Here is a 20,035-nt window from a genome sequence, read left to right on the forward strand (position 1 = left end):
GTCATCCGTTTTTACATAGAGATGCATTGATGTCTTTTTTTCATCCATCAACGGATGGATGAAAAACGGACAAACGGACAGCATGTGTGAAAGGGGCTTTAGTGTTTATGTTGTTTTTACTGTTGGAAGTCTCATGCCAGGAGACCCCCCCGACCCCCCCCCCCCCCTCCTCTAAAATGAAGGCTCTAACAATTTTTTATTCTTTTGCACAAATGTATTATTTAAATTCAATCAAAGACTAAAAAGATCTAAATTTTCATAGTTTGTATCATTCCATTATATGGATGGAGATCGGTGATTGTTGTATTTGTGTAGATATTTTGCTCTCCTATTAGGTGAAGTGTCCCTGGATCTCTCCATGTAAAGTCAGCTTTGTATTATTATGAGGCTCGGCCTCGCCCTGTACTCTGACTTTCAGTTTCGTTTCGTTTCTTCTGATGGAGAGATCTGGGGAGGTTTCTGGAATGTCCCATCTGTCTGAGTTCTCATAGCGATCCTGTCATCCTGCCAGGAGTGTATTGTGTAGAGGATACATTGTAACAAGAGAGGAGAGCAGATCAAGGCATTGTCAGCACTGTGATCTGGGTGACAGGTAATGTATATCTGGGGGGGGTATAGGGGGGGGACTGGAATAATTCTAAGCATCACCCTCTCACTACTTCATACACAGGCAGCTGAGGTTTTCTTTTATCAGAATGTCATCTCCTTCTCACTGATATATACTTTCATTATTTATTGTTATTATTATTATTATTATTATTTATTATTATTATTGTTATTATTTATTCATTTATTTCCATCCAACTAATATTGATTTCTTCCACATTCTGCATTTCTCTCATAGAATGTAAATTTCCGGCTGCTCTGTGCTCTCCCTTTACACCCCAGAATGTAGGATGTTCCACCTTCTGTATCCTCCTTTGTACTCTAATAGATTGTAAGCTCTTCTGCTTCTGTGTATCCTTCCTTATATTCTAATAGATTGTAAGCTCTTCTGCCTCCTGTATTCTTTATATTCCAATAGATTGTAAGCTCTTCTACCTTCTATATACACTTTTATATTCTAATAGATTGTAAGCTCTTCTGCCTCTTGTAGTCTTCTTTATATTCTAATAGATTGTAAGCTCTTCTACCTTCTATATACTCCTTTATATTCTAATAGATTGTAAGCTCTTCTGCCTTCTTTATCCTCCTTTATATTCTAATAGATTGTAAGCTCTTCTACCTTCTGTATCCTTCTATATATTCTAATAGATTGTAAGCTCTTCTACCTTCTGTATCCTTCTTTATATTCAAATAGATTGTAAGCTCTTCTACCATCTATATACACTTTTATATTCTAACAGATTGTAAGCTCTTCTGCCTTCTGTATCCCCCTTTATAATCTAATAGATTGGAAGCTCTTCTACCTTCTGTATCCTCATTTATAATCTAATAGATTGTAAGCTCTTCTGCCTTCTGTATCCTCATTTATATTTTAATAGATTGTAAGCTCTTCTGCCTTCTGTATCCTCCTTTATATTCTAATAGATTGTAAGCTCTTCTACCTTCTGTATCCTCCTTTATATTCTAATAGATTGTAAGCTCTTCTACCTTCTGTATCCTCCTTTATATTCTAATAGATTGTAAGCTTTTCTGCCCTCTGTATCCTTCTTTATATTCTAATAGATTGTAAGCTCTTCTACCTTCTGTATCCTCCTTTATATTCTAATTGATTGTAAGCTCTTCTACCTTCTATTTACTCTTTTATATTCTAATAGATTGTAAGCTCTTCTGCCTTCTGTATCCTCCTTTATATTCTAATAGATTGTAAGCTATTCTACCTTCTGTATCCTCCTTTATATTCTAATAGATTGTAAGTTCTTCTGCCTTCTGTATCCTTCTTTATATTCCAATAGATTGTAAGCTATTCTACCTTCTATATACACTTTTATATTCTAATAGATTGTAAGCTCTTCTGCCTTCTGTATCCTCCTTTAGATTCTAACAGATTGTAAGCTCTTTTGCCTTCTGTATCCTCCTTTATATCCAAATAGATTGTAAGCTCTTCTGCCTTCTGTGTATCCTTCTTTATATTCTAATAGATTGTAAGCTCTTCTGCCTTCTGTATCCTCCTTTATATTCTAATAGATTGTAAGCTCTTCTACCTTCTATATACTCCTTTATATTCTAATAGATTGTAAGCTCTTCTGCATTCTCCTTTATATTCTAATATATTGTAAGCTCTTCTGCCTTCTGTATCCTCCTTTATATTCTAATAGATTGCATGCTCTTCTGCCTTCTGTATCCTCATTTATATTCTAATAGATTGTAAGTTCTTCTGCCTTCTTCTTTATATACTTTAGTTGTGAGCCTTAAGCTTTTCCACCTTGTCAGGAAGCTTTCCCTGCTGCAAGTTCTCTCCCTACCAGGTAGGGTACCTGTCCCTACTCTACTAACTCACAAATGAGCACCAAACTTGGGATGCCAGGGCCTTAAATAGGCTCTGTCTGACACAAGATGGCTGCTAGAGTCACATGGGACGGCAGCATCCAATCACTGGGTCGCTGCTCCCCCAGTGACCTAGGAAGCTATAAAGGAACCAAGTTCCTCTTGACTTCCTCGGCAGCTGCAGAAAAGTGCCACCTGCAGTGGAGAAAGTAGACTTCACCTGCCTACACACACCCCAGCTGCTGTAGTATTGCAAATGTGACAGTTGGGATGTTGTGTGTATTTCTGCCTGCTGCTTCTAAATGGCTGTTCCGGCTGTCACACAAGCAGGAAGCAGAATCACACACTGGATCCCATCTGTGATCCTACAAATGGCATATTGGTGGTAGCCATGTCAAACAGGAAGGAAGAGAATTCACTCCAGCCAACCACGGAGGCTGCAGATGGCCTCCCTTGACACATGCCAGGTCATAGGCTCCCACCTAGGTGACTTTTTGGTGATCTGGCCCTGACCGGGGGCAACCAACAAAGCCTAGAGTTGTGATCAGGAAAGGCTTGTACCACTGCTCCAAGCCAGAAGCTTTACAAACTTCTCGCTGGTACATAGTGTATGGGAGCAGGCATCCAAGGGCACCAGTTCAAACCACCCCGATATGGTCATGGTATATGGTCTCAGCTGACGCTGCTTCAGTCACGCTCCCTGACATGTTTCGCCCTGCCCACTGAGGCTTGGTTACAGAAGTGTGACCAAGCCTCAGTGGACGGGGTAAAATGTGCTAGGGGCGTGGCTTGAGCAGAGTCAGCTGAGGCCATATACAGTGACCACATCGGGGCAGTTTGAGCATAGACTTAACCACTTAAGCCCCAGAAGATTTTACCCCCTTCCTGACCAGGCCCTATTTTGCGATTTGGCACTGCGTGACTTTAACGGACAATTGCGCAGTCGTGAGACGCTGTACCTAAACAAATTTGACGTCCTTTTTTTTCCACAAACAGAGCTTTCTTTTGGTGGTATTTGATCACCTGTGCGATTTTTTGATCATGCGCTATAAACAAAAAAAGAGCGTCAATTTTGCAAAAATAACAATATTTTTCACATTTTTTTTTATATGAAATTCCCCAAAAAAAATTAAAAAATCAAATGTTTTTAACATTTTAGGCCATTTTGTTTTCTGCTACATATTTTTGGTAAAAAAAAAATCATAATAAGCGTATTTGATTGGTTTGCGCAAAAGTTATTGCGTTTACTAACTAAGGGAAAGATTTCTGTCATTTTTGGTGTTTTTTTTTTTTTACGAGTAATGGCGGCGATCTGCGATTTTTTTTTTGCGGGACTGCGACATTGCGGCGGACAGATCGGACCCTTGACTGACATTTTTGACACTTTTGGGGGTACCAGTGACATTACTGCAGTAATCAGTGCTATATATATGCACTGTTACTGTAAAAATGACACTGGCAGGGAAGGGGTTAATTTTATTGGAGAGGGAGGGGTTAATGTATGCCTGGTGCTTACTGACGTGTGTGGGGGGAGGTGACTGAGTGACACAGGGACAGATTGCAGGTTGAGCTATACTGAACCCTGCAATCTGACCCTGTCTGTCACTTAGGAGATCCGCCCGCTTGTGTTTACACAAGCGGGCGAATCTCCAGACTCGATTCCCCGACGATCGGGGAAGAGCGGCGGTGATCACCGCCGCTCCTCCCCTGGCCCGACTCCCGCTGTGACTGAATACAGCGGGAGCGAGCCTCCGGTGGCGCGCGCGCCGCCCACAAGGGGAGGAGTCCATCGACGTAGGTCTACGTCGCTGGACGGGAACGAGCCACTTTGCCGCAGTACAGTCAACTTGACCGGTCGGCAAGTGATTAAAGAAAAAAAATGATTCTGTGGCCGGAACTCCGCTTTAAGTGGTTAAATTGGAATTCAGAGAGATTAAACTACGACTCTAAGCCTCTCAGCGTAAAGCAAACCATCGTATGGTCACTTTTTGACTTTCTTTTCTCTCTCTTGTTGACAGAGATAATGGCGTCAGTTGATCCGAGAAAAGAGCTGAATTGTTCCATCTGTCTGAGCATTTATAAAGATCCTGTAAACCTCGAGTGTGGACACGACTACTGCCGAGAGTGTATTGATCTTGCGCTAGACAAACAGAAGCAGTCCAGGGTTTATTTCTGTCCTCTATGCAGAGAAAAGTTTCAAACCAGGCCTGCACTGCATAAAAACATTACACTTCGAAACATAGTAGACACATTGTCACCAGCTCAGCTAGACGAGGAGAAGTCCGGGATTCTGTGCACGTACTGCATCCACTCTCCTGTGCCCGCTGTCAAATCCTGTCTGCTGTGTGAAGTTCATTTGTGTGATGGCCACTTGAAAGTCCACAGCAAAGCAGGAGAACACGTTATATCTGATCCCACCACTTCCCTGGAGAACCGGAAGTGCAACCTTCATAAAAAGATTCTGGAGTATTTCTGCACCCAGGACGCCACCTGTGTCTGCGTGTATTGTCTTATTGAAGAGCATGCAGGCCATGACAAGGAGCCTCTGGAGGAGGCCTACGAGAAGAAAAAGAAGGAAATGGCCAAAGCTCTTAGTAAATTGAAGACAAAGAGAGAAGAGACTGAAAAGAAAGTCAAAAGTCTGCTGGAAGAGAAGAGACAAGTGGAAGAAAAATCAGCCGGGGACAGAGAGAGAGTCACTGCCCTGTTCAGGGACCTCAGGACACGGCTAGAAGACCTGGAGAAGAGAGTCCTGAGTGAGATGTCCAAGCAGGCAGAGAAGGTCTCGCATGTATCCAATCTGATCCAGAAGCTTGAACAAAAGAAAGATGAACTGTCCAGGAAGATGCATCACATTCAGGAACTGTGCAACCTGACCGACCCACTGACTGTCCTAATGGAATCAGACATAGGTAACCTATGTGATACCAAGGAGGAAGACATAGAGAGACATGATAGACCCCTACTTGATGGAGATCTGGATGTGGTTGAGATCTCACAAACATTACACACCATATCTGATCTGATAACAGGGGTAAATGCATGTTTATATACGAATACACCCATAGACATATTACTGGATGGAAAAACAGCTGGTGAACAGCTACATATATCAGATGACCGGAAAATGGCATCCTGGTCCTTATTCCAGGAGTACCCAGAAACACCAGTGAGATTTATGTGCACTCAGGTGATGAGCAGTCAGAGCTTCTCCTCTGGGCGACATTGCTGGGAAGTAGATGTTGAGGGTTCGGATACATGGAGAATCGGGATGTGTTACCCCAGTATACAGAGGAAGGTACTCATTGGAAATAATAACAAGTCCTGGTGTTTGCAGAGGAGTGATGGTGGTAACGGGTATGCAGTGATACATGACAGTAAAGAGGTCCAATTACCAGCCGGTATCTCCAGCAACAGAATCAGGATATGTCTGGATTATGAGGCTGGGCAGTTGTCCTTTCATGAACTATGTGTCCCCACCCGGCACCTCCACACATTCACTGCCATCTTCACTGAACCCCTCCATGCTGTTCTGTGGGTAGGGTCTGGCCATGTAAAATGTATAGGAGGTGCGAAATGCTAGAAATCTCCAGAGAAGAAGGAGATTTATGGAGAGTCGGGTAATGTGGTCTTGGGGGTTGCTGTAGCAGCAGGCAGTGCATATATGGTAGAGGGTGTTCAGTCAGGCAGCGTAGTCTTGATGAAAAGTGGGCAGCAATGCAGTCAGAGTGAAGAGTGTACAGACAGCCAATGTACAGGCAGTGCAGGCAGGGTGCAAGCAGATACTGTGGTCAGAGTGGTGAGGGTGCAAGCAGACAGTGTGATCAGGGTGGAGGATATGCAGACAGTGTGGTCAGGATGGATGGGATGCAGACAGGCAGTGTGGTCAGGGTGGAGGGGATGCAGACAATGTGGTCAGGGTGGAGGATATGCAGACAGTGTGGTCAGGATGGATGGGATGCAGACAGGCAGTGTGGTCAGGGTGGAGGGGATGCAGACAATGTGGTCAGGGTGGAGGAGTGCAGGCAGGCAGTGTGGTCACAGTGAAGGCAGGCAGTGTGGTCACAGTGAAGGGGGTGAAGGCAGACAATGTGGTCAGGGTGGAGGGGGTGCAGGCAGGAAGTGTGGTCACAGTGGAGGGGATGCAGGCAGACAGGGTGGAGGGGGTGCAAGCAGGCAGTGTGGTCAGGATAAAGAGGGTGCAGACAGGCAGTGTGGTCAGTACAGAGGGGTGCAGGCAATGAGTGTGGTCAGGACAGAGGGGTGGAGGCAGGGAGTGTGGTCAGGACAGAGGGGTGCAGGCAGTGAGTGTGGTCAGGACAGAGGGGTGGAGGCAGGGAGTGTGGTCAGGACAGAGGGGTGCAGGCATTGAGTGTGGTCAGGACAGAGGGGTGGAGGCAGGGAGTGTGGTCAGGACAGAGGGGTGCAGGCATTGAGTGTGGTCAGGACAGAGGGGTGGAGGCAGGGAGTGTGGTCAGGATAAAGAGGGTGCAGACAGGAAGTGTGGTCAGGACAGAGGGGTGCAGGCAGGGAGTGTGGTCAGGACAGAGGGGTGCAGGCAGTGAGTGTGGTCAGGACAGAGGGGTGCAGGCAGTGAGTGTGGTCAGGACAGAGGGGTGCAGGCAGTGAGTGTGGTCAGGACAGAGGGGTGGAGGCAGGGAGTGTGGTCAGGACAGAGGGGTGCAGGCAGTGAGTGTGGTCAGGACAGAGGGGTGCAGGCAGTGAGTGTGGTCAGGACAGAGGGGTGCAGGCAGTGAGTGTGGTCAGGACAGAGGGGTGGAGGCAGTGAGTGTGGTCAGGACAGAGGGGTGGAGGCAGGGAGTGTGGTCAGGACAGAGGGGTGGAGGCAGGGAGTGTGGTCAGGACAGAGGGGTACAGGCAATAAGTGTGGTCAGGACAGAGGGGTGCAGGCAGGAAGCGTGTTCAGGACAGAGGGGTGCAGGCAGAAGAAAGTGTGGTCAGGACAGAGGGGTGCAGGCAGTGAGTGTGGTCAGGACAGAGGGGTGCAGGCAGGAAGCGTGTTCAGGACAGAGGGGTGCAGGCAGAAGAAAGTGTGGTCAGGACAGAGGGGTACAGGCAATAAGTGTGGTCAGGACAGAGGGGTGCAGGCTGGAAGTGTGGTCAGGACAGAGGGGTGCAGGCAGGGAGTGTGGTCAGGACAGAGGGGTGCAGACAGGCACATTATACAGTCCAGATATAATCGTCATGTAGTGTTATATGGGAACACACAGGGGAATTAAAAAATAAAGTCTCTTCTTTTGTTATTACGCACTTTGCTTGTTGGATTATCTTTTTTACTGTTATTACAAATATCCTAATAAACAATAATGGTGTAAACATATAATACCTTATCTATGGCACTACAATGAGAACCTGTCTTAGAGTAGATCTCCATGCACAGTCCTATTCTGCGGAGACATTGAAGCAGCGCTCTTGTCTTGGAAGGTGGAGAGACTGCTACATTGTTCCCTTCTGTTCCATTTATTCTCCTATTTATTCTGCTTTGTGTTATCTATATTGTACTTCATGTTACAGGCTCGGTACCAGATCAGTACAACATGTTTCAGGCATTATCACTGAAAGCTATACGGGGTTGTGTTTATACTGGGAAGGCTCTCCTCCCAGTGGATGCAATATGGCCATGTTGCAAGGTTTAGGTGATATCGCAGGAAGCTGACCTACACATAAATCCAGATGTTAGAGGTCATGGCTGGTTCCTATTACATAGGAAACTCTGAGTCTGAGTCTAACACATGGCTTTGCCGGTGTTGTATCCAGTGGCGGCTGGTGCTCAAAATTTTTGGGGGGGGCGCAAAAAGAAAAATGTAATAGGTATTGCTTCGCGCCAAAAAACGCAGTAAAAAAATTGCGTGACTTTGAAGCTGTGCCCCCTTCAATGCAATAAACACTGTGCTGTGCCCCCTTCAATGCAATGAACACTGTGCTGTGCCCCCTTCAATGCAGAGTTCAGCGTGCATGCCCCTTTCAATTCAGAGCGCCACAGCATTGTCCCCAATCACTGCAGAGCGCCACAGCATTGTCCCCAATGATTGCAGAGTGCCCACAGCATTGTACCCCAATAAATGCAGAGTGCCACAGCATTGTACCCCGATGATTACAGAGTGCCACAGAATTGTACCCCAATGATTGCAGAGTGCCACAGAATTGTACCCCAATGATTGCAGAGTGCCACAGAATTGTCCCCAATCACTGCAGAGCGCCACAGCATTGTCCCCAATGATTGCAGAGTGCCCACAGCATTGTACCCCAATAAATGCAGAGTGCCACAGCATTGTCCCCCAATGATTGCAGAGTGCCCACAGCATTGTACCCCAATAAATGCAGAGTGCCACAGCATTGTACCCCAATGATTGCAGAGTGCCCACAGCATTGTACCCCAATAAATGCAGAGTGCCACAGCATTGTACCCCAATGATTGCAGAGTGCCCACAGCATTGTACCCCAATGATTGCAGAGTGCCACAGAATTGTACCCCGATGATTACAGAGTGCCACAGAATTGTACCCCAATGATTGCAGAGTGCCACAGAATTGTACCCCAATGATTGCAGAGTGCCACAGAATTGTACCCCGATGATTACAGAGTGCCACAGAATTGTACCCCAATGATTGCAGAGTGCCACAGCATTGTACCCCAATGATTGCAGAGTGCCACAGAATTGTACCCCAATGATTGCAGAGTGCCACAGCATTGTCCCCCAATGATTGCAGAGTGCCACAGCATTGTACCCCAATGATTGCAGAGCGCCACAGCATTGTACCCCAATAAATACAGAGTGCCCACAGCATTGTACCCCAATAAATGCAGAGTGCCCACAGCATTGTCCCCCAATAAATGCAGAGTGCCCACAGCATTGTACCCCAATGATTGCAGAGTGCCACAGCATTGTACCCCAATAAATGCAGAGTGCCCACAGCATTGTACCCCAATGATTGCAGAGTGCCACAGCATTGTATCCCAATAAATGCAGAGCGCCACAGCATTGTACCCCAATAAATGCAGAGTGCCCACAGCATTGTCCCCCAATCAATGCAGAGTGCCCACAGCATTGTCCCCCAATCAATGCAGAGTGCCACAGCAATGTACCCCAATAAATGCAGAGTGCCCACAGCATTGTACCCCAATAAATGCAAAGTGCCACAGCATTGTACCCCAATAAATGCAAAGTGCCACAGCATTGTCCCCCGATCAATGCAGAGTGCAGCGTGCGTGCTCCCTTCAAATTAATGCACTTACCTGGCGGCGGCGGCGGCGGGTTCTTCCCTCCTCGATCCAGTCCGTCTTCTCTGCGGCGGCGGCGGCGGGAAAGAGAGCGGCTTCTCCCTCGTCCTCCGAGCGGCGGTGACGGTGAGTGACTGACTCACGCACCGGCACCGCCCTCATTGTGACGTCAGGGATCGGATGTCCTGGATGATGATTGGTCCAGGCTGGAGACTGGACCAATCACAGCCAGGATATCCGAAAGTGGGGGTGTCCAATCGCAAGGACTTGCGATCAGGTTACGCCCCCAGAAGGCTGCCGATCGGCGCCTCTTCTGGGACGTAACCCCACCCCCCCCCCCTAGCCACCACTTCCATTACAAAGGCCGGCGAACCCAATTTTTTTTTTTTGTAAAACTTTGTCATTTTTTTTTTCTTTTTTTCAGGGGTAGGGGGGCGGCGCCCTGGCGCCCGCTATGCACGGGCCGCCACTGGTTGTATCCCTTGCAGGGCAGCCATCAGAAATTTTGGGGCCCCTTACACAGCTTTAGGCCTGGGCCCCTCTGGGCCTGAACACCAACATACTGCAGGGCCCACCCTCTGGCCATCCCACCGAGTCCTTCAGTGCACCCATTTTTGTTTTAACACTCTTACAACTTAATGAATGAAAATGAATCCAATCCATCAAAGAGACATCCCCATATATTCAGAAAACAGACATCCCAAACCAGTAAAGAGACATCCCCATATATTCAGCAAACAGATGTCCTAATCCAACAAAGAGATGCCCTCATATATTCAGGAAAGAGACTGTCAGGTCACCTGTAGCCAGGTGACAATTGCACCCTGTTGGAGGCAGGGGTGCAGCGCAAGGTAGTGAACCCGATAGCAGACTGCTGCGGATGGACCGTAACGTGAGCCCAAGATTCCCCAGGGCGCGGAGTCTAAGACCCAGCAGGTGTTCTCCAGAGCCTCTAGTGGTGAGGATGGACTTGGCTGCAGCTGGGCCCAGGTTGCGGTCCCCCGGGTCACGCTCTGTAGGGAGAGATGGGAAGCAGCCACTCAGGACACAAGGGATAGTGATGGGTAAGCCAAGGTCGGTGCAACAGGCAGACAAGGGTAACCAAGGGACAGGCTGGAGGTCAGGGTAACAGGCAAACAGGAATAGTCAGAGACAAGCCAAAGTCGGTACACAGAAAGGTAGATGAAGCACACGGCAGACAGGAACACAAACTAACAAACACTGTTGAACAGCAAAGCAGACCTGCAGTGCACTGGTTAATATAGGGACTCCTGCCTTTACACACACATGAACTTTAATGGCATCCCAGTCTTAGTCCGTAGGGTTCAATATTGAGTTGGCTCCGCACTTTGCAGCTATAACAGCTTCAACTCTTCTGGGAAGGCTGTCCACAAGGTTTAGGAGTGTCTATGGGAATGTTTGACCATTCTTCCAGGAGCGCATTTGTAGGGTCAGGCACTGATGTTGGATGAGAAGGCCTGGCTCACAGTCTCAGCTCTAATTCATCCCAAAGGTGATCTATCGGGTTGAGGTGCAGGCCAGTCAAGTTCCTCCACCCCAAACTCACTCATCCGTGTCTTTATGGACCTTGCCTTGTGCACTGGTGCGCAGTTATGTTGGAACAGGAAGGGGCCATCCTCCAAACTGTTCCCACAAAGTTGGGAGCATGAAATTGTCCAAAATGTCTTGGTATGCTGACGCCTTAAGAATTCCCTTCACTGGAACTAAGGGGCCAAGCCTAACCCCTGAAAAACAGCCCCACACCATAATCCTCCCTCCACCAAATGATTTGGACCAGTGCACAAAGCAAGGTCCATAAAGACATGGATAAGCGAGTTTGGGGTGGAGGAAGTTGACTGGCCTGCACAGATTCCTGACCTCAACCCGATAGAACACCTTTGGGATGAATTACAGCGGAGACTGTGAGACAGGCCTTCTCGCCCAACATCAGTGCCGGACCTCACAAATGTACTTCTGGAAGAATGGTCAAACATTCCCATAGACACACTCCTAAACCTTGTGGATGGCCTTCCCAGAAGAGTTGAAGCTGTTATAGCTGCAAAGGGTGGGCCAACTCAATATTGAACCCTCAGGACTAAGACTGGGATGCCATTAAAGTTCATGTGTGTGTAAAGGGAGGCGTCCCAATACTTTTGACAATATAGTGTATGTACTTATATCTTGCAAAAACAATAAACTGTTATTTGTAAAAAAAAATATCTTTCGTTCATTGACGGACACAGCGCTCCATATTCAGGACTTTAGGATTATATCGCCCCCTACAGGAGCAGGACACTAGGCAGAAAAAAGACTTGGCTACGCCTATGGGCAGTCCTAGCTGGTATACACCCCCCTCTCTTCTATAGGCCTTCAGTTTTTTTCTGCCTATTCAGGAGTAAGGACCTAGCTTCCTGCCGGGATCTTTGGTTCTGGCAATTTTTTCTTTTATAGAGGAAAAAAGAAGAAGTGCTTGGCGCTGCCAATATATGCGTTAGAAGTGTGGAAGGTAGAAACTAGTATAGACAAAACAGATGTCACAAATATTATAAATATTATGCACGTTTGAAAAAATGGATGTTAGATAAATAAGTGAGGTATTAAATGAGGTAAAAACAGGAATAAAGTGTAAGAGCATAAAACCTAAAACCCAATATTTAAATGTATAAAAGTAAATAGGTATGCAAAAAATGAATAAATAGAAAATGACATATACATCCACAATATACTCTAGTAAAAAATATGTATATATAGTGCCCTTCAAGTGAGGGTGAAGTGGTGGTGTTAAAACAATAAATAAATATATAAATTCAAAAATGGTATTATAGTGCAGTGAATATTTGGTGATATGTAACACAGGTGTATAAGTGATAATAAAAAGGTAAAGTAGAAAAAATTTGTAAATATAAGTTATTTTAAAGTGACTTGAGTGACCAGAAAGTGACGTGTGCAAAAAAGGAAGAGAAACCTCAATCCCAAGCCTGGGAAGAGAGAGTGCCCAATATGGTTCCCCAAAATGACAATGGGGTGGGCCACAGATGGAGGAAAATAAATCCAAAAAATTAATAATAGAAAATGCTGAAAAAATATAAAATGGTGGCTAGGTGATTGTTACACAAAATATCTCAAGATCAATAGTGTGCTAGTGAAAAAATGCGCAAAGAAAGTGGTCAAAAATGCATAAGAAAAAACATCTACTGAGTCCTTAAAAAGCGCATAGAGGTATAACAGTCCAAAATGGTGATGAGGTGCCAAAATCACAGGTGCGACCGGTTGGATGGTTCTTAGAGTGAAGACTATGGTGCTCCCCTATTCAATGGGTCCGGTGCTCCCCTTTCTAGTAAATACCGAGCTTACCAGAAAGTACTACCCCTACAGGGGTAGAGCGCAGGTCGATATTTGTAGGGATCGCTCCCAAAGCAGAGGGGTCCGGTCACCTGGTCCACTTCTAATATTCCAATTGCCCGAGTCACAACTGCTTGGCGTGTTAGTAGGGGTGTTCCAACATTAATGCTCCAACCAAGCCATTCCAGGACATGTGTATAAATGAAGAAAGATGCCTCCAAATGGTGAAATACCGCTAGACTTTTATTAAAACATCCAAGATAAAAGCAGGTACTCACATAAAAACAATGCTAACGATCCCTCAGGACTTAGGAGCCGCAAGGCAATTTTTTCTTTAAAATGGCGTTTTTTTCTCCTGTTTACCGAACCGTTACTTCACCGTACCATGCGGTACCAGCAGTGGAAAAGCCCCAAAGCGAGCCGAACCATTCGGTACCAGCAGTGGAAAAGCCCCAATAGCCTCACTGGACAGGGCTGGCCTGCGAGTTAAATGTCTCAAGAGGTCGCATACGACTGGGTCTTGGCTCCAGTCACAGCCCCCCTTTTTTGGTCATGCCGGGCACACGCGCGGGGGGGGGTCTGTGACCGAGCGGGAGCGCTCCTCCGGCGGCGCGCGCTCGCTCCCTAGAGCCTCACAGGCTAGCGACGTAGACCTATGTCGCTTCGCCTGTGAGGGGCTGACCGCCGCAGTAAATAGTCGTGCGGCGGTCGGCAAGTGGTTAAGTAAATGTCATTTAGGAATGTGATCAGATTTATTTCTCTACACCAGTTATTCCCAACATTTTTATCTTGGAAGAATTCTTGAAATAGTTTTAGGTCTAAAAAACTCCCTAAAACAAGTTGTATTTACAGCTCATTGGACGTTAATCGGGTCCCACCTGGCCTAAAGACAAATGACAGCTGGACGGGACTGCTCTAGTTCCAGGTGAATGTCCTATGATGTCCTCCCCAGAACATGAGCAGCGTGATCTGCCACAGATCATAGTACGAGGCAGCTGCCGGTACCATGTGATCACTGTGACCAATCACAGCAGATCATATGACAATTGTACACAATGGATGGCTTCCATTCATGCCAATCATTGTTTACTGTTGTGTTGCTCGCTGTGGTTTGTCACATTGTTCTTCAACATTACCACTTTCCACCCCATCCGCCCACACCCTGCATGTGCAACTACCTTCTAGCTGCTAGGAAGCAAGCAATTGGCCCCGCATTTGCAGCAAACGCTCAGTGCTATCCATGGGCGGCTAGAACTAAAGGGCCAGAAAATAGTTTCAAGTTTCCACCCGGCTCCACCTAACAAGTCTGCCAATCTCTGGTTACACCACATCCCATAGGTGCTCTATTGGATGAGATGTGGTGAGTGTGGAGGCCATTGGAGTACAGTGACCTGACCTGGTGAGTGTGGAGGCCATTGGAGGACAGTGACCTGATCTGGTGAGTGTGGAGGCCATTGGAGGACAGTGACCTGATCTGGTGAGTGTGGAGGCCATTGGAGTACAGTGACCTGATCTGGTGAGTGTGGAGGCCATTGGAGTACAGTGGCCTGATCTGGTGAGTGTGGAGGCCATTGGAGGACAGTGACCTGATCTGGTGAGTGTGGAGGCCATTGGAGGACAGTAATCGGATCTGTTGAGTGTGGAGGCCATTGGAGTACAGTGACCTGATCTGGTGAGTGTGGAGGCCATTGGAGGACAGTGACCGGATCTGGTGAGTGTGGAGGTCATTGGAAGACAGTGACCTGATCTGGTGAGTGTAGAGGCCATTGGAATACAGTGACCTGATCTGGTGAGTGTAGAGGCCATTGGAATACAGTGACCTGATCTGGTGAGTGTGGAGGCCATTGGAGTACAGTGACCTGATCTGGTGAGTGAGAGGGCATTGGAGGACAGTGACCTGATCTGGTGAGTGTGGAGGCCATTGGAGGACAGTGACCGGATCTGGTGAGTGTGGAGGTCATTGGAGGACAGTGACCTGATCTGGTGAGTGTGGAGGCCATTGGAGTACAGTTACCTGATCTGGTGAGTGTGGAGGCCATTGGAGTACAGTGACCTGATCTGGTGAGTGTGGAGGCCATTAGAGGACAGTGACCTGATCTGATGAGTGTGGAGGGCATTGGAGGACAGTGACTGGATCTGGTGAGTGTGGAGGCCATTGAAGTGACCTCATTATCATGTTGAAGAAACCAGTGGTGAGATGATTGGAGCTTTGTGACATGGTGCATTATCCTGCTGGAAGGAGCCATCAGAAGATGGGGACACTGTAGTCATAAAGGGATGGACATGGTCAGCAACAATACTCAGGTAGGTCATGGCAATTAAACCATGCTCAATTGGTACTAAGGGGCCCAAAGTGTGGCAAGAAAATATCCCCCACAACATTACACCACCAACACCAGCCTGAACCATTGATACAAGGCAGGATGGATCCATGCGCCAAATTCTGACCCTACCATCTGAATGTCGCAGCCGAAATCCAGACTCATCAGGCCAGCAATGTTTTTCCAATCTTCTATTGTCCAATTTTGGTGATCCTGTGCCAATTGTAGCCTCAGTTTTCTGTTCCTAACTGACAGGAGAGGCACCCAGTGTGGTTCTCTGCTGTTGTAGTCCATCTTCTTCAAGGTTGGATGTGTTGTGCATTCAGAGATTGTATTCTGCATACCTTGGATGTAACGAGTGGTTATTTGAGTTACTGTTGCCTTTCTATCATCTGGAACCAGTCTGCCCATTCTCCTCTGACCTCAACAAGGCATTTTCCTCCACACAACTGCCGCTCACTGGATATTTTCTCTTTTTCCTACCATTCTCTGTAAACTGGAGAGATGGTTGTGTGTGAAAATCCCAGTAGATCAGCCGTTTTTTAAATACTCAGACGAGCCCGTCTGGCACCAACAACCATGCCACATTCAAAGTCACTTAAATCCCAGTGGCGGCCCGTCCATTAGGGGCGCCGCCCCCCACTATCCCAGAGCATTTGTTTGGCAATAGTGAATAAACATTTGGTATTATCTCACTGATTCTTCTCCCAGCCAATCAGGAAGAGGGCTGTGAGACCCCTTTCCCGATTGGCCAAAAGGAGAAACGATCTTACTGGCCACTGGCCAGGAAGAGGCACGAGACACATGGCAGGCGGCTCAGCCATCCAGCACTCCCCAACTCGGACAGGAGGAGGTAAGGAGGCAGGCCAGCTGGCTGGCCATACGGGGGGAGGGGGGCCCGAATTACCCCAAATTGGTTTGCCGCCCGCTACCCCCAGGATTACCGAGCACCAGCTGCCACTCTTAAGTCACCTTTCTTCCCCATTCTGATGCTCAGTTTGAACTTCAGCAAGTCGTCTTCACCACTTCTAGATGCCTAAATGTATTGAGTTGCTGTCATGTGATTGGCTGATTAGCAATTTGTGTTACCAAGCAATTGAACAGGTGTACCTAATAAAGTGGCTGGTGAGTGTACATCATCTGTCAAAAAAGGTGGACTGTCCTTCCTGTGTGCTGGGAATAGGAAGGCTCTAATCTGCCCCTGCTATACCTTTCCAATCAGTCACCGCACTCCCAATAGTTTCTTGTTCAATAGTTACTTTTTTATTTGTAGCAAACATCTTCTGACATGCATGAAAGAAACAAAGTAACTACTGAGCAAGAAACTTTTGGGAGTGTGGTGACTGATTGGAAAGGTATAGCAGGGGCAGATTAGAGCCTTCCTATTCCCAGCACACAGGAAGGACAGTCCACCTTTTTTGACAGATGATATACACTCACCAGCCACTTTATTAGGTACACCTGTTCAATTGGCACTAGGAGAACCAGGTAGTCGCCTAGGGCGCACTGCCACCTAGGACACAGCCATGGCCCCTGGGAGGAGGTGGGGAAGCATTAGGTGTTTTGCCGAAAACACCGGCGAAAGTGACAAGCCAGAGGGAGCGGAAAGTAAGAGGTGCAGAAATTAGTTCCCGCCCTCTCCAAAACCCATCTAACTGCTCCTCTCCTCCCCCTCCCTCCTCTGATGACCGCTTCATCCTCTGCTCTGAGAATCCATTTCCCACACTTCTCTGTCCACTACACCTTCACCATGCCTGCAGATTGCCCTGAGCTTCACTCACATCCCTTCTCCTGCCCCTCCTGTATGCTCTGTCTGGGGGGGCGGGAAGAAAAAAGCAACCGACAGCCACCCTAAAACTGCTGAATGAGCCAGTGAGCCCCCCAGGACCATTCTAAGTGAGTGAGCACTTCCACTGACCAGACCCTGATCCCCGCTCTCTCTCCCTAACCCCCTCTCTCCCCTTGACCCACCTCTCTCTCTCTCTCTCCCTGACCCACCTCTCTCTCTCTCTCCCTGACCCCCTCTCTCACTGACCTCCTCTCTCTCCCTGACCCACCTCTCTCTCTCTCTCCCTGCCCCCCCCTCTCTCCCTGCCCCCCCTCTCTCTCCCTGACCCCTTTTCTCCCTGACCCCCTCACTCTCTCTCTCCCTGACCCTCTCTCCCTGACCTCCTCTCTTCCCTTGACCCACCTCTCTCTCTCTCCCTGCCCCCTATCTCTCCCTGACCCACCTCTCTCTTAGGGATGATCGAACAGTTCGGGTCGAGCATCGGTTTGACCCGAACATTGACTGTTCGAAATTCGGCCGAATTCCAAACTTTTTGCAGAAAAAGTTTGGAATTCAGCAACCAGAACCGACCAAAATGCAATGGGACAGGAACTGGGCTTTAAAAGCCAGTGATTGGACCAGAACCATCAGTAAAAGCCAATTGAGGGGGCAGGAGAATGCTAGGAATGTGATTGGAGTGACTGGGGGGTCCAGAGGCCAATCATTAGTGAATATGCCTCCCAGTATATAAGATAGCCCCGCCAAATCTCTAGCATTGTAATACAGGGATGTGGAAGAGAGTGGAAGCAGTTCTGTTGCTTCTGCTTCAAAGTGTCATTTAGCAATTATTAGTGTGAGGAAAGGGATATCTAGTGTAGTTAGGGTACTATTTTCCACTATAGTTAGATTTAATAATCTAGTTTCTGTAGGGAAAGTGTTAAGTGTCAGGGGACCGTAGTGTAGTGTAGGGTTAACTGACTCTGACTGCTATGGCAGGGTGACCAAACCCTTCCATGTCAGGGTGACCGCTATAGAGAAAAGATTGTTTCTCTTAGAATTGCTATAGAACCGGATAGTGGCTTCGCCCCTGTCACACCCAGCTTTTTGTAGCAGGCGTTTATAGGGCTTTTTTGTGGACGTGTTTGGGGGCAGGCATGACATCTGAACTTCTGTGTAGGGGTATATATACACACACACATGTATGTATATATACACATACACATATATAGGGTAGCAGAACCCTATGCCTACGCTAATGAAATAATTAACATGCATAGGACTTCGCTCCTATCACACCTATATATGTGTATGTGTATAAATACATATAAGTGTGTGTGTGTATATATATATATACCCCTATACAGAAGTTCAGATGTTATGCCTGCCTCCAAAGACCCCAAAAAAATGCCCAAAAAAAACGCCTGCTGCAAAAACACACCTGGGCGTTTTTGTAGCAGGCGTTTTTTTGGGCATTTTTTGGTCATCTTTGGAGGCAGGCATGACATCTGAACTTCTGTATAGGGGTATACACACACACACACACACACACACTTATATATATTTATACACCTACACACATATAGGTGTTATAGGAGCGAAGTCCTATGCATGTTAATTATTTCATTAGTGCAAGCATAGGGTTCTGCTACTTTCACACCTATATATGTGTATGTGTATATATACATACATGTGTGTGTGTATATATACCTCTACACAGAAGTTCTGATGTTATGCCTGCCTCCAAAGACGCCCAAAAAATGCCCAAAACGCCTGCTACAAAAACGCCCAGGTGTGTTGTTGCAGGCGTTGTTTTTGGGCATTTTTTTGGGGTCTTTGGAGGCAGGCATAACATCTGAACTTCTGTATAGGGGTATATATACACACACACTTATATGTATTTATACACATACACACATATAGGTGTGATAGGAGCGAAGTCCTATGCATGTTAATTATATCATTAGCGCAAGCATAGGGTTCTGCTACTTTCACACCTATATATGTGTATGTGTATATATACATACATGTGTGTGTGTGTGTATATACCCCTACACAGAAGTTTAGATGTCATGCCTGCCTCCAAACACGTCCACAAAAAAGCCCTATAAACGCCTGCAACAAAAAGCCGGGTGTAAAAGTAGCGAAGCCACTATCCTGTTCTATTGCAATTCTAAGAGAAACCTTTTTTTTCTGGTTCTGGACATGCTACAGAGCTGAATCTCACAGGTACACTTTTTAGACCCCCCAGACACTAAATCCAAAGAAATCAAATTTTTTTTTTTTCAATAATTTTTTCAATAATTGGCTCTCTATCAAAAATGACATTTTTTTGTGTGATTAATAGATTAATAGTCCCTGGGGCATGACCCAGAACCCTAGGCACTTTTTAGGGGCATTTATTGGGTTTTAGGGCTTCAAAATTGTGTTTTTTGATTACCGAAGTTCGGGTCCCATTGATTTCAATGGGGTTCTGAAATCCGGGCCGAACTTTCGGGAAGTTCGGGTGTTTTGGTCGAAACGAACTTTTGAAAAGTTTGCTCATCCCTACTCTCTCTCTCTCCCTGCCCCCTCTTCCCCTGCCCTCTCTCTCTCTCTCTCTCCCTGATCCCCTCTCTCTCTGAACCCCTCACTCTCTCTCCCTGAACTCCTCACTCTCTCTCTCCCTGATCCCGTCACTTTCTCCCTGACCCCCTCGCGCTCTCTCTCTCCCTAAACCCCTTCGCTCTCTCTCTCTCCCTCACCCCATCTCTCTCCCTGACCCCCTCTCTCCCTGACCCCCTCGCTCTCTCTCTCTCCCTGACTCCCTCGCTCTCTATCTCCCTGACCCCCTCACTCTCTCTCTCCCTGACACCCTCGCTCTCTCTCTCTCTGACCCCTCCTCTCCCTAAACCCCCTCTTTATCTCTCTCTGACCCCCCTCTCTTTCTCTCTCT

At 47.0% G+C, this 20,035-nt stretch overlaps 1 protein-coding gene across 1 annotated transcript; it reads left to right on the forward strand.

Annotated features, from left to right (window-relative positions):
• Positions 1 to 543: 543 nt before the first annotated feature.
• LOC309568091 (nuclear factor 7, brain-like) lies at positions 544 to 6,013 on the forward strand (the record flags this gene model as incomplete). Its single annotated transcript, XM_082273676.1, has 2 exons — positions 544 to 592; positions 4,451 to 6,013. The coding sequence occupies exon 2, from the start codon at positions 4,454 to 4,456 to the stop codon at positions 6,011 to 6,013; it is 1,560 nt and encodes a 519-aa protein (XP_082129802.1). The 5' UTR covers positions 544 to 592; positions 4,451 to 4,453.
• Positions 6,014 to 20,035: the final 14,022 nt, after the last annotated feature.

The sequence above is a fragment of the Pelophylax lessonae genome (assembly GCF_965119305.1).
Source record: "Pelophylax lessonae genome assembly, chromosome: 1".
In the NCBI taxonomy this organism is placed as follows: domain Eukaryota; kingdom Metazoa; phylum Chordata; class Amphibia; order Anura; family Ranidae; genus Pelophylax; species Pelophylax lessonae.